Source organism: Lepus europaeus, chromosome 1, assembly GCF_033115175.1.
Source record: "Lepus europaeus isolate LE1 chromosome 1, mLepTim1.pri, whole genome shotgun sequence".
Lineage (NCBI taxonomy): Eukaryota > Metazoa > Chordata > Mammalia > Lagomorpha > Leporidae > Lepus > Lepus europaeus.
In genome coordinates, this window is record NC_084827.1 from 165,881,218 (window position 1) to 165,895,239 (window position 14,022).

Consider the following 14,022-nt stretch of genomic DNA (forward strand, 5'->3'; position numbering starts at 1 on the left):
GCAACAAAATGTTTTCCTAGCCAGAAATGTACATCTCCTTAGAGTTCGCCATAATGGGATTCAGTCTATATAATTTTAAAATGCCTCAGATTGAGTAGGTCTGGGTGGTCCTTCTTACCTGTGTTGGTTGTCACCTCCAAGGGCTCACTGAAGTCTCCATAGCCAGCTGCTGTCCTGGCTCTCACATGGAAAACATAGGAAGTAAGAGGGTTCAGGCCTTTGATATCTGTGTTCCTGGCAGCTGTCCGAACTATACGATAGCTTCGCTCATTTTGATCCTATATTACAAGAAGACAGAATTGGTGAAGGTGGCAAGATTAACCTTCTGCTTACTCTAGGCACAGTATAAACAGGGTCAAACCATCTATCTACTTAGGAGTTGGACATGAAGATTGATAAACCCTTTAATCCTTATATTATCTTGAATGTTATAAATACGTGGCTGCTTTTCTTAGGCATTGAAAGAAATGTAGCCGGCGCCGCGGCTCAACAGGCTAATCCTCCGCCTTGCAGCACCGGCACACCGGGTTCTAGTCCCGGTCGGGGCGCCGGATTCTGTCCTGGTTGCCCCTCTTCCAGGCCAGCTCTCTGCTATGGCCCAGGAGTGCAGTGGAGGATGGCCCAGGTGCTTGGGTCCCTGCACCCCATGGGAGACCAGGAGAAGCACCTGGCTCCTGCCTTCGGATCGCCACGGTGTGCCAGCCGCAGCGCACCGGCCGCGGCGGCCATTGGAGGGTGAACCAATGGCAAAGGAAGACCTTTCTCTCTGTCTCTCTCTCTCTCACTCTCCACTCTGCTTGTCTAAAAAAAGTAAATAAATAAAATAAAATAATTAAAAAAGAAATAAATATAGAGTTCAGGAATGATTGTAGCTGACACTGACCATACCGAGACCTTTACTCACAATATTTTTTGAAAGAACATTAAATGATGGTTGGTGGCTTTTCAAACTCCACACCCAGAAATTTCAAAGAAATAACTCTAAGAAGGTCTGTTGTCTTTTTCTATTTTTCTGTCTAGAAGGTGTTAGAAAGCATTGTAATCTGGTTGCAATGAAAAAAAAAAAAAAAAGTCTGTCCCTTTCTTGCTTTTAATAAGCAAGCAAATAAGTGATGCTCTTTAAAAGTGAAAGAGAAGACGATTGTTCATTTTCTAGACAACCTTGAATGCAAATAGCTCTCTTCAGAATTCTGTCCTTTAAGAAAGACAAGTTATTTGTAAAAATAATGCCTTTCTGTAAGTTTAAGAGGCTGAAGAATGTAATCTTCTTTCCCTGATTTTCTATTAAAAGTCATCAAAACCCACACCTTCATTCTGAATAGCAGTGATCTACTTAAATAGATCACAATTTCAGCTGCTACAAGTCACTCTCCCTGATAGGTTTACAGATTAGAACTTATTAGCTATCTTCGTTTCCATTTCTAGAAAGAGAAAATACACTGTTATCAGAACACAATATGCTTTTTCTATTTTCTAAGATGGCCAAAAATAATAAACTTCATAATCAGATTTGACTGGCAAGCAAAATGCATTTGGTTTTGGATTCATTGGTATTCCACAGGTTATAACTAGACAACATCTAAACAGAAGAAGGAGAGGAGAGGGAGAGGGAGGAAGGAAGAAAAGGAAAGGAGGGAAAACAGGAAGGCAGGGAGAGTTGGTTGCTCATTCCAGTAATACCTTCTCATAATATTTGACTTCATATTCCAAGATAACACCATTGGGTCGATCTGGTTCCAACCAAGCCAATGCCACACTATATCTTGTGACTTCTTTAGCCTGGACCAAGGCAATGGATGATGGAGCTATCAGAGAAAACAATAAACAAAAGACATTTTACTTTAGGATTAAAAAACTATTTTGGGTATCAAAAGTCACTGCTTTTACCTTAAGAAAAGTGGGAACAATCATTTTGTCTCCCTCCCCAACTACTTTGCTTTTCTTCAATACAAAAGCATACCATTCTTCATCATTCTTGCCAATATATTTTTTATACATGATTAATCTCAAAATGTTAATCTCTTAAGCAAAGGGTTGATCAGTCCACAGGACTACAGTACCACTTCTGTAACACCTAAATGGCTTAGAGAACATGACCTGGGTTCTGACCTTTTTCAAAGCAGGAAGCCTTTGGAAGACCTCCGTTAAAGCTCGATGAAGCTGTACCTCAGCTGACCTCCTATTATTATGATTGTCATCTTACTGGTCTTCAATTTTCTATAAGCAAGGGAATTTGCAACTCTTTCATGGGTACAGTAGCGAATGCCGAAAGGTAAACAATTTACATACTTTTTAATATAAGTAAAAATACTCCTTAATTACAGGAAGAGTTTTCAGTTTGAACCATACAAGCAAATAATGAGAAACACAAATAAAGCAATGATGGTCTCTCTGGACATAAAAGGTGCTCTGCAGCTATTTTACAAGAGTTGAAGTATTGTTTTTGCCTGCTGAGTAGCAAACCTTCTTTCTACTGAGTAAGACACAAAAGCAGTCTTCTAAGGGTGTGTTACTGGGGGTGGGAGAGAGGATACACTTGAGATTTATAAAACCAAGCTGCCTACCGCTTGCTGCTCCACTGCAGTGGTCACATCTCCAGCCAGCTGTTATCAAGCTCTGCTTGACTGACAATGGCTGGTACAAACGTGCAATCTCCCGGGAAAAAGGGTGCATTCATGGAGTCCTTAATCTTATCTAACAAAGCTAGCCTGTGGAGCCAGAGATTAGGGGGTCTTCCTAAATTGAATGTATGTTCTTTTTTGTTCTGAAACTGTGGAAATATGTGAAAACAAACGTCAAAAATTAGCCAGTGAACAACAGCAAATTAGCATTGGTTCACACCTACCCCTGCCACTGCCTGCCCTTCTCCAATGCACATACAACTGTCAACCCTTAACTCAGAGAAAAAAAGAAAAAAAAAGAAAATAAATTGTCACTGAAAACAGAATGGGAAAAGCTTCAAACCCATTTGACCATATCTGATGGGAATCCTGATGGCAGGGAAGCTGACCAGACACACGAGAGTCACAAAAGGGCACCTTTCAGCTGAAGCCAAACCAGCAGGGACCATCTACTGGAGGTGGTCATGAGACAGCCTCACATTTGTTGGGGATGCCTTGAGATGGCCACACACACACACACACACACACACATCTCCCTATTTTTCTTTCTCTCTCAGTCCCAAAGCTATTCCAGATTGGATCTCAGGCATAAACATAAGTCAAAGATACAGTGGGTACACATGTCCTCCATCAAAGGCAACCCTAAGGTTAGTAAAACCAAACTGAATGAACAAAGCTGCATGCGGCAGACATATGGAAGCCACTGAACATCTGAGGAAAATGAAAATCGGAAATGTGCTCATTAGATGCATTAAAGCTCCCCTCCTCCAAAACACGCGCACACACACACGCACACACACACAGACGCATTTCTTTTTCTTTACAGGCTGACAGTCATTGTCCAGCAAAACGCACACAGAGACTTTGTTAAACATAGAGGAAGCCAGACGGCTCAGAAGGCAGCCTGGCTGTGCAAAGCCATTTCTCTCCAAGGAATAAATATATTGCCTAACAGCACTTTAGCATACACTCCATAAAAAAGGGGGCTCTTTAAACGCTGATGATGTTCAGGATTGGGAAGTGAAATAGAAAAGTGAGCCTGTTAGGAAGAAAGCAGGAGGGAGGCAAATCATAAAGCTATAAAAGGAACTTTCTCAAAGAAATGGTCTGGGTCTGAGCCGATAATCAATGATTCCTAGGGAAAGAATTGCCTGACTGCCCTCAGCATGCACCCATGAACTGAAGCCGCTTCTCCCTGCTTGGGTGATCTCTAACTTGGTACAAGTGGGAGATGCATCTGGTGTCTACACTGGAAGTTTGAGCAGCAGCACTTTTGTGACCATTCAAATGGAATATGAGCTCAGCCAAGGTGCTAAAAAAATCTCAAGCAAGGAGTTACGCATATAATAGACTCATGTTAACTAATAGAATATTTCCAGTGCAGGCCAACTTGGAAAATTGATATGCACAAATGTGGAAATAAATCACCTCATTGTACCTTGACTTAGCTGTCATAAAAATGCAGGAAAATGAGCGATGAAAGGGAAATACAAGTGAGAATCAAGAAGGACTGAATGAAAATAAAATGTTGGTTGCTGCACTGATATTTGTCTTTAGTATCTACTACAGAAACACAACCAGGCAATAGAATATGCAGCTCTAATTCACAGAGCGTTACATTATGTAGCTGTAAAGTCTGACATTTTTACTTTACAGATGTTCCCTGAAAGAGCGTTATCAGGGCACAGTGACAAAAGCAATCCACGACACGTGAGGTTGGGAAACAGCTACAACATGCAACTGCATTGCAGTGTGATAGAACAGTCATTCCCAAGACAGTGGGTTACCTTCTCCAGCAGGAAAAACGTCAGTTTGAGAAAAACTGGGCTTTGCCAAGCTGCCACGTTGGGAAGAGGCAATCTGGGTGTTTTCCCCTTCCCAAGCCTCACAGAGGCTCTGTCCTTACGTTTCCTGCTGTCTTCCCAACTCCTCTGGAAGGCCTCACCCTGCCAGGGGCACGTGCCCGTGACTTATTTCCCTAGATGAGGCATTGGCAATGGCATTTTCCAGTCATTCTCCTTCCCCAGGTGTTTCCAGGCACCAGATTTCTCATGTCACACATTTGCTGCCACAATCCTATGCAATTTATACTATCTTTAAGATTTTCCTTAAAGGTACACTATTTTCAACTTCAGTATGAAAAGAAAGTACCCATTTACTGGTATAAAAGAAGCCTTAAAATCACTTGCAATGAATGGAAAATAACCATAAAAAAAGAGTGCAACATGGAACTGAAGCAACGTTACCAATATTTGCTGGACAATCTTGCTTCTCCAAGCTTTCAGAGAAAGAGCGATAACCCAGTGTTAGAGAAGCACTGAAGATAGATGAGCCCAAACTTGAGGTTGTGAGACTTGAGTCCTCAGAATTACTGGGAGATAACTGCAAAAGAACTCACTTTCACGTAGGGCAATTCACTATGATGTAACATGACATCTGTGTCTTCCCCAGACACATCTCTGATGCCATCACTGGTATAGTAAACACTGTCCAATCTTACTTCATTTAGAAATGCTTTAGATATTGAATCCTAGTACACAAGGCTTCTCTTTGCTAACAGAGCTAGAAGAGGAGATTATTAGAAGAATAAAATAATATATTAAACTCTCCCCAATTGGACAGTTCAGTAGGAGCTTTGAAAAAAAATCTATGCCTCTGTTAAAAAGAAGGCTGCTAATCATATTGGAATTTTTGGTCAACATAAAAACCCAAACAGAGGGGCAGACTTTTGGTCACAGTGGTAGGGATGCCCATATTCCTTATCAGAGTACTTGCGGTTGTGTCCTGACTAGTCCTGATCCCAGCTTCCTCCTAAGGTGCACCCTGTGAGGGAGTAGGTGATAGCTCAGGGTTCCTGACACCCAAGTGGGAGACCTGGATGGAGTTCCCGGCTACTGGCTTTGGTCTTGCCCAGTCCTCACAGTTGTGGGCATTTGGGAAGTGAACCAGCAGATGGGAGTCTCTCTCTCTCTCTCTCTCTCTCTCTCTCTCTCTCCCTCTCCCTTTTAAATACATATTTTTAACAACAACAACAAAAAGCCCAAGGAGAAAAAACGCCCCTCAGTTTCCTGTCAGTCCTCTGGGTTATTTTCCAAAACCTTTTAGAGACAAGGGTCTTTGTCAATACTGACTTGTCCACTGCCTAATGAGCACCGATGGAATAAGGCAAGGATATGGAAGGGTAAGCAAGGCTGAACAAAATCAACCCTTGTAGCAGAGAAAAGTGTTCTCTTATACTTTAGCCTCCTCCTACGTGAAAAAAAAAAAAAAGAAAATCAGGAAATTTTATGATAGTCTTACAGAGAAGACAATTTCTAATGTCAACCCAGAGGACCAATTCCTCTGGATTTCAAGAGGAGACATTCCCTGCTAACCCTCTTCCTATTCAAGTTCTCCTGCGGTGATGGAGAGGAGTGAGAGGGTGCTTCCTCCTCACCTTGTATCTGAAGGCACAATACACATGCTGAAGGATCAGAAGCAAAGCCAGGAGGAAGCTGGGGGCTGATGTTCACGTACTTACTAAAAGAAAGAGATGCATCATCGATGGAAAAGCGTTTCTATCTACCCACAGACTTCCTTCATAAAGAAGATGCTTGTTTTAAGAAAAGTTTCTTTCCTCAGACAAAAGCAAGTCTTCTTTAAGGGCCAGAATTTTCACCACAGCACTCAGCAAGAGCTATTTGTGAGAGTTGACAGTACTATAGTTAAAACGAAGTGGATGGATGCAAAAATCACAAAAGCTAGAACTAATAGGGAGTCATTTTTAAAGAAATTTCATTTAATTTAATTCAATCAAGTCAACAACATTCAGATTTTTGAAGGAGAATCTCTCATGACCAATAGACGTCATTTTTCCTATTCTGAGATGTATATACCTGAAGCATCCTTTATTACTACACTCAAGGAGTTTTCCAGTAACTTTTAATCCAAAAGATGTCCTTCATTTTCTGTTCTTTTTTAACTTACAAATCATGCTTACACATCTGTTCAATCATTCAATAAATATTCCTTAAACCTTTGCTTGAGGAACTTACAATCCAAATTGGAGCCAAATCAACATTCATGGCCGGCGCCGCGGCTCACTAGGCTAATCCTCCGCCTTGCGGCGCCGGCACACCAGGTTCTAGTCCCGGTCGGGGCACCGATCCTGTCCCAGTTGCCCCTCTTCCAGGCCAGCTCTCTGCTGTGGCCAGGGAGTGCAGTGGAGGATGGCCCAAGTACTTGGGTCCTGCACCCCATGGGAGACCAGGAGAAGTACCTGGCTCCTGTCAACGGATCAGCGCGGTGCGCCGGCCGCAGCGCGCCTACCGCGGCGGCCATTGGAGGGTGAACCAACGGCAAAAGGAAGACCTTTCTCTCTGTCTCTCTCTCACTGTCCACTCTGCCTGTCAAAAAAAAAAAAAAAATCAGCATTCATGTTAAAAAGCTAAACATCGCGTGGCTGAACAAAGGCAGTGGCTGTAACCAGAAGTCAGAATAAGCCAGAACAAGAAGGAGTATGCTTGTGGATTGCAAAAGTAACCATGGAAGGATCTGGAGTGAATTTTTGAGGTGTGGTAAGATCTGTAGGCAAAAAAGGTAAGCAGGAAGGGGGAAGTGTTGGTGACTCAGTGGATCTGCTGTAAGTATGATTGGAACTCTTAGATCCTAACACACACACTGGCTCTGTGGGAATAGAGGAGGCTCCTCTAGGACATGTGCAATGAAAGAAAAATTATTTGATCCACAAACTGCAAGTATTCCTTACTAATCTGTTAAGAAAACAAATTAATTTTAAAAGGATTTTGGAAAAAATCTGTGTTTGACATTTACTCATTGCCATAGTGGGTAGGTTACTAAATTTCTTGTGTCAGCTTCCCTACTGATAAGATATCTGCTTTCCAGAAAGTATAGCATGGAAGCTATTAGAATGCAGACTGTGTAAGGACAAGGTTTTTCCATGTTCATCTCTATAGCCTGGGATTCGATGTCATGTGTAGCATATAATGGGTGTTCAATAAATGTGTCAAATGAATGAAAGTAAAATGCGTGTTAAAATTGTTCTAAAAATCTCAGTCAACAGTTAAACAATTTCTAAATGTAAGGAGAAAGCCACATTTAAAACACCTTCCCATCCTCACCTGTTTCCAGTGACCTTTCGTGGGATTGGCTTTACGATTTAGCTAACCAAGATATTGACAATTAGAGGTGACATAAATGATGATACTAATTATAAGTAGAGTATCTATGGTATATGTAGTGCTTCAGAACATTTTTTCAGACATGCAAGCTGTAAAATGTCACTCAAAGGCAAGTTAACATTAAAACTAGGTTTCGCTGCACCTGTTACAGACAGCATTTTGAGGGACTGCTCTTTAGGTTGATGAAGTGTTGACAGTTTACTTCTTCTCTGAACTGTAAAGCACATGCAAATAGTGTTCCTCATTTCCTCTGTACACAGGCACAGTGGTGTTGAGATTCTCAAGTCAAAGCCTTAAGTCCAAAAAGCACCCCACTCATCTTGTAAGACTAGTGGTCCTCCAAAGCTACAACACTGTAAACAGGGTTGGTCAGCCAGGATAAACCATTAGTTACTGCATATGCTCCTGAAACACCCGCCCAAAGGACAGATTGAAGCATGAGAGTGTTAGGGGCCCTCTACACTCAAAGTACAAGCAGAAAAATTAAGCATTTTGAACAGACACTGTCTTTTCATATACCCGGAGGAAACAAGTACAATTGTAATAAAATGCCATTTTTGAAGCACAAAGCAAAAAAAAAAAGGATAAAAGAAAAAAAAATCTACTAAAGCTTAGAAGTTGAATGGGTGAGTTTTCTCAAAGAAAGCCATGAAGCATTTCAAACCTCTCCTCCAAATTTTATATTCAAAATCCCACATAACCCTGAGAAACTGAGAATCTATTCTAAATAGAATCCCCATTTGCTGTGTACCTGTGGCTACATTTGGTCCCAGAGCAGTTCACAATGTGCTCAGAAGGCACATGTGGGTTTTATCTCTGTGTGTGTTTTTGATAAACAGAAACAGCATAGATTAGGGGGCTCTATTATGACTCTCTAACCATGGTGCATTTCACAAGGAAGAATTACAGGAGATGCTTTGATGTCAAACAGAGGTGGCTCCCTTTACGAAAATGGTAAATTTAACTTTCTTGGGTTCAAAGCTCAGCAGTTCTCCTTGCTCCCCACTGATGCGAATGCTGCAATTTTCTTTTATTCACTTCCTCAATGACTTGCCATTAAACACCTACAAGTCATTTTACGGCAGCAGTTTGGTACTTGTGACACCCAAATGGGATGGAGAAGAGAAAAAGAGGCATGGAAAAAGCCAAGTGAGGAAGGATACACTTGGTTCCTGAGCTATAAAACTGTTTTCTAGTCCAGTATGGTGACGAATTAAAAAAACAGGGAACTTGGGGGGTTGGGAAGGAACAGCTAAAACAGACAGACTGTATTTCATTACTGGCTCAATTTAGGGAAATGCAGGAAATAAAAAGATGCAATGAAAGGTCTCCAGCCTGTGGGCAAGGCAAAGTGAAAACAGCTCTTTATGAAATCAAGAAACCTGAGCCTGTGGGTGTGAGCATCACACAATGGTGGGGGTCTAGAGGGAGGAGGATTCTTAACCATAGCAGGGCTGTCCTTCCCCTCCCCATGATGTTTACTCAAGGGGTCTTTCTCCATTGGTAAAACGAACCTGCAGTTTATACATATCTCTGCTAATGCAAATAACATATTTAGATTTAATCACTTGGCGCTTAAGGTGGTTTTTGTTCTTTCTTTCTCAATGCAACACCACAGCTCTGATTTGCGCTTTATCAAAGGTTTGCGCGTTTTAAAATGCTGTCAAGCATCAAAATTAAATGCTTCAGAGAGCTAATGATATCCTTGTGATTAAGGGTTTTGCTTCTCAGGAAGCTAAGAACTCTGGGGCTAATATGAATTGCCTTCTTCCACATCACACCAAAGAGAAAGAAAGATTTCTCCTCACGAGTTTAGCAATAGCTTTGGTACCAAACACCACTGAGCCATTTCCACATATTTATTTGTACTATTATTATCACAAACAATATTTTTTATGGTAACCATCACTTTAAAAAGTGCTTTCACACACACATGCACGCGCGCACACACACACACACACACACGAGCTTGTTTGCAGCACAGTGAATGGGTTGGGTTAACTCCTTTGTTATTTTTTAAGTAAAATCATCACAAGACTCAATCCCTAATCTCTTACCCTACCCTTCCTCCCCAGCTGCATCATGGATGGACGAACTCAGCTCTGCATCCCAGAGCCTTCAGTTGCTATATCATTCATCCATATGAGTACATTTTCTCATAATCAATAAGTGAAATTGTATTTAAAGCGAATAAACAAAAGTTATAGAACAAAACTATTCTAAAATTTGCATGAATTATTTTCCCTTTGACAAAAAAGCAGAACCAAACTCTAAACTAAAACTTTTAGAACAATCTAAATTAAATGAGGTTCATATATACTTCAGTATGGAAATATTCACATTAACTAAGTTTATACTTGAAATGCATGCATATACATATTTCAAGTAAAGTGATTTCCAAGGTCAGTACATAGTGTATCTTAAACAAACACCATAAAATAAAGCAGCGTATGTACCTTACTAAAGGATGTGAGTACAATTAACCCACACTTCTAAGGATCTTAAGAATCTCATCTGAGAGCACTAACAATACTTGAATTATATGATTCAAGAGTAGGATTTTGCAGTCTTTATTTTTGGTTCAAAATGAGATCAACATTTTAGGAGACTTCGTTCTTCAAATATTGCATGCCATCCTCTTTTCCCACGGAATTGGACACCAGATTAGTTTTCAGAAATTTTTTCCAGAGAGCTACTGGTAAAATGCTATATAAGGGAACAGATGATTTCTTAGGTTTCATACTCATTGTCTGCATGAGAAAGTAGAAGGTGTTGGGATGGTCTCTTTGGCTTACTGTCCAAAGATGCAAGCTCCCTTCTTTGAAACAACTGTTTCTGAGATGCAGTGGCCCAGTCACAGACTACATTCCTGGGCTCCTTTACAGCTGAGTTAGTTCACTGGACTGCATTCGGGACAATAAAATATGGGTTTAAATGATTACTCATCTAGAACTGACCCGTAATTAGCTCCCCTGTAACTCCTGCTCCTCTCTCACCTGTACCTTCCAGTTGGACGCTGTTGCCCAGGCACATCCTGGAAGCCCCACAGCAATCCAAAGCTTAACCACCAATAACTGGATTTGATTTGAGCAAGAGATCATCTTCTGTAGCAAGAACACATTTACTACAATTGGAGTTACAGCAGGTACGCACTCAATAGGGCCAGTCAGCAAAAAGAGGCCTATAACCATGGACTGAAAATTGTGGCCCACAGAATACTGATCTATGGTCTGAAGTTGCCTGAATGGCCACCAGGTGCCTTCTTAGAAACTTCAGCTCCTGGCCAGGCACCATGAGTCTATTGATTTGTGAGAAACTGGAGTGTGCAGCCAGCAACAGAGGCCCCAGGACACCAATGGCAGCCACAGGCTCCCACAGCGAATGAATTCAGCAGAATTACAAAACGCGTGGCCAAAAGATTCAGCTGAGCTTATGTTAATGTTAAATGGGAAAACATGGTAGGATTCTCAAAATTCCTTGGTTAAGTTTCCTTTTTAGAAGAGTTAGTTTAGTGTTCATTGCACAAGGCAGTTGCACACACGTAACATCACTCAATCCTTGCCACTGTTGGAAGTAGTCTTAATTATCATTCTTCCATTTCAGATTTGGAAACTCAAGCATAAAAAAATTAAGTAACTTGACCACAGGTATAAAATCAAATCAAAACTCAAATCCACCTGCATGTGGCACCAAAATAGCATTAATGAATAATTACAATATGCCACGCACTCTTCAAAATTCTTGTACAACAAATATGAGGAAAATAGTACAGAGTTTGAACAGGTGAACATAGGGCCCCAATACACAACCATGGGTCCATAGTAAGGTCTAATTTCTTGCCCTCCTTTTGCTGGCAAGAAATTAGATACTTGAAAGGTAAGGGGCTTGTTTCCCCACAGCAGCAGCAGCAGAGTAAATTTTTCTGAGGTTTGATATGCGTTAGGCACAAGGATATCCCTATCTATTGTTGGTTGCCAGAACCCTCAAAGACACATTTGACACAATCCCTGCTCACACACCTTAAAGGTTTGGTGATGAATCACCTTAGATCTAACTTAAAGTCCAGAGGGGAGACTAAAATGTTTAAAGAAATCAATTATAAAATAAAATACTAGTATTTGGAGGGAAGAAAATTGGAAGGGAGGCAAGTCAAACTTCTGGAAGGTTGCCAGTGTCCCACTGCTCTGTTCTTTGACCTATGTGATAGTCCCATGGATGCTTGCTTTGCAATAAGTCAATGACTGTACCTTTGGGCTTTGTTTACTTTGCTGTATATGTGTCTATCTCAAAATCAAATGGTTATAAAACAAATATAAATATTAAGTACGTGTAACAGAGATAAAATTTTATGAGTACCATTAGAAGGACTCATCCACAAATCCTTAGGTAAAGCTTTAAGAGTGTCATGAAAGATCTAAGTTTTTGCAAATTAGAGCTGTTGAAATTATTTAATCATTCTGCTTAATACCTGAGTCATACAGCAATCCCTCTCTTGGTAGTAAAGAAAACACCCTAATACTTAAACCCTATTTTACTTTTAAAAATAGCTAGTATTTTTTGCATTACTAAAAGTATTCCCCTTACTGCAAGTACAGTCACAGTTCTCAACTGGAAACCAAGGCCCACATCGACCAATTAACAGGGAATTCTTTAAGGAGCAGCCAAGTGTCTCTGCTGCAGTTTAAGTGTGTCCTCTGTTTTGCCTGAGAGCTGCTTGTTTTACTTTCTTCTTGCTTACTAAGAAATTTGTTGGCAGGTTCTGACAAGGATAGCCCAACATTTGCCAATAGAAACATGGCAGGAGTCAGTGTGTGTATTTCCTGTTAAGTAAGAACGCCAACTTGAGGCAAATAGGAAAACAAGTCTTTCCACTGGGATGCAATTTATAAGAATTTGCCTGAGCAAGAGAATTGTTTTAAGATAAGAAAACTAGCAACAACAACAAAAACATATGTGTTCCCTCTGATTGCTTCTAGTGAGATGAAGTAAGACGTAATCTTCAAAAAAAAAAAAAAAAGTAGGAATCTCTAGTAAGATTAGGCCTCAATATATTGAAAAACTGAAGTATACAGAGTGCCTTGGTTTGCGTCCCGGCTGCACTTGCCACTCCGGCTGCACTTGCCACTCCGGCTTTCTGCTGATATGCAGCCTGGGAGAGTGCTTGGGTCCCTGACACCCACGTGGGAGATTTGGATGGAGTTCCTGGCTCCCAGCTTCCACCTGGCCTAGTCGTGGTTCCCGCTAGCACTTAGAGTGAACCAGTGATATCTCTGTGTCTCTCTGCTTTTCCAATAAAAATAAATAGTACGCCTACTCTACGTTAAAATGATTTGATGCACGCCTGGGCTAGAGGGGCCAGGGGACTCTGATGAAGCAAGGCCCTCCGTGAACTATGATGCCCTCCAAAATTAATCCGGAATATGGAAAACAGTGTAAGGGAAGGGTTCTCTTCTAATGAGCAGAAATAGAGCAGAGAGGAAGGAAGGGGATTAGCTGCTGTGACTCCAGGCTTCTGGTCCTTTAGCTGTCAGCTCCACCGGAGAGCTCCAGGCTTTCCAAATGTGGGAAATAAAAAGCCGTCCTGTGGGCTTCAGGTCCTTTTGTTCCTCAGACAGCTGCTAATCGTCCTGCTGTGTCAGGAACGACGGAGACAATTCAGCCTTCTGACTTCCCAAGCATCTAGATCAGTCCTCAATTAAACATGTATTAATCACAAAGACTCTAAAAGCCAGCATGATGGATGCACCCCGTAAATCTCTGCTCTGGCCTTTTACTCTCCACACTCAAGATTTCCACACTTACAGGCAGAAATTCTTAAAAGCCTGCTCCAGAACCTGACCAATAAAAAGCTTCGTTCATGACTTTCTATCAGATGCTTGATGATTTCCTACCTCTGAAAAGGCTTTCAGAAAGAAGTCAGACATTGATCACTCTGCTAAAAGAGCCTGTCAGCTTCGATAAATAGATCCGAGGTGGCGGTTGTCATTTTGACTTTTTAAGTGTGATAACTAATTCAGGAGCGTTGTGGCTTTGCCGCTTGCTAAGGGGACACTGAAATCATCTGTGAAATTAAAAATAAGATGCTAGTAGATGAACCTAGGAAATGTCGGGGGAGAAGCTATTAATCATACTAATAATCTCCTCCAGTGGAGGCCAAATCATCCTAAGGTCATGACCCAGAGTGAGAATGAGTGAACGGTATCCAATTCTGGATTCACAAA

At 41.2% G+C, this 14,022-nt stretch overlaps 1 protein-coding gene across 3 annotated transcripts in view; it reads right to left on the reverse strand.

Annotated features, from left to right (window-relative positions):
* EPHA4 (EPH receptor A4) overlaps positions 1-14,022 on the reverse strand; it is a 152,034-nt gene that overhangs the window by 37,740 nt on the left and 100,272 nt on the right. For all 3 annotated transcript variants that reach the window (XM_062192755.1, XM_062192775.1, XM_062192764.1), the window contains 2 exons: positions 1,681-1,805; positions 119-278 (listed from right to left, as the gene is read on the reverse strand). In XM_062192755.1, coding sequence (XP_062048739.1) covers positions 119-278; positions 1,681-1,805 — 285 coding nt within the window. The remainder of the gene's footprint in view (positions 1-118; positions 279-1,680; positions 1,806-14,022) is intronic.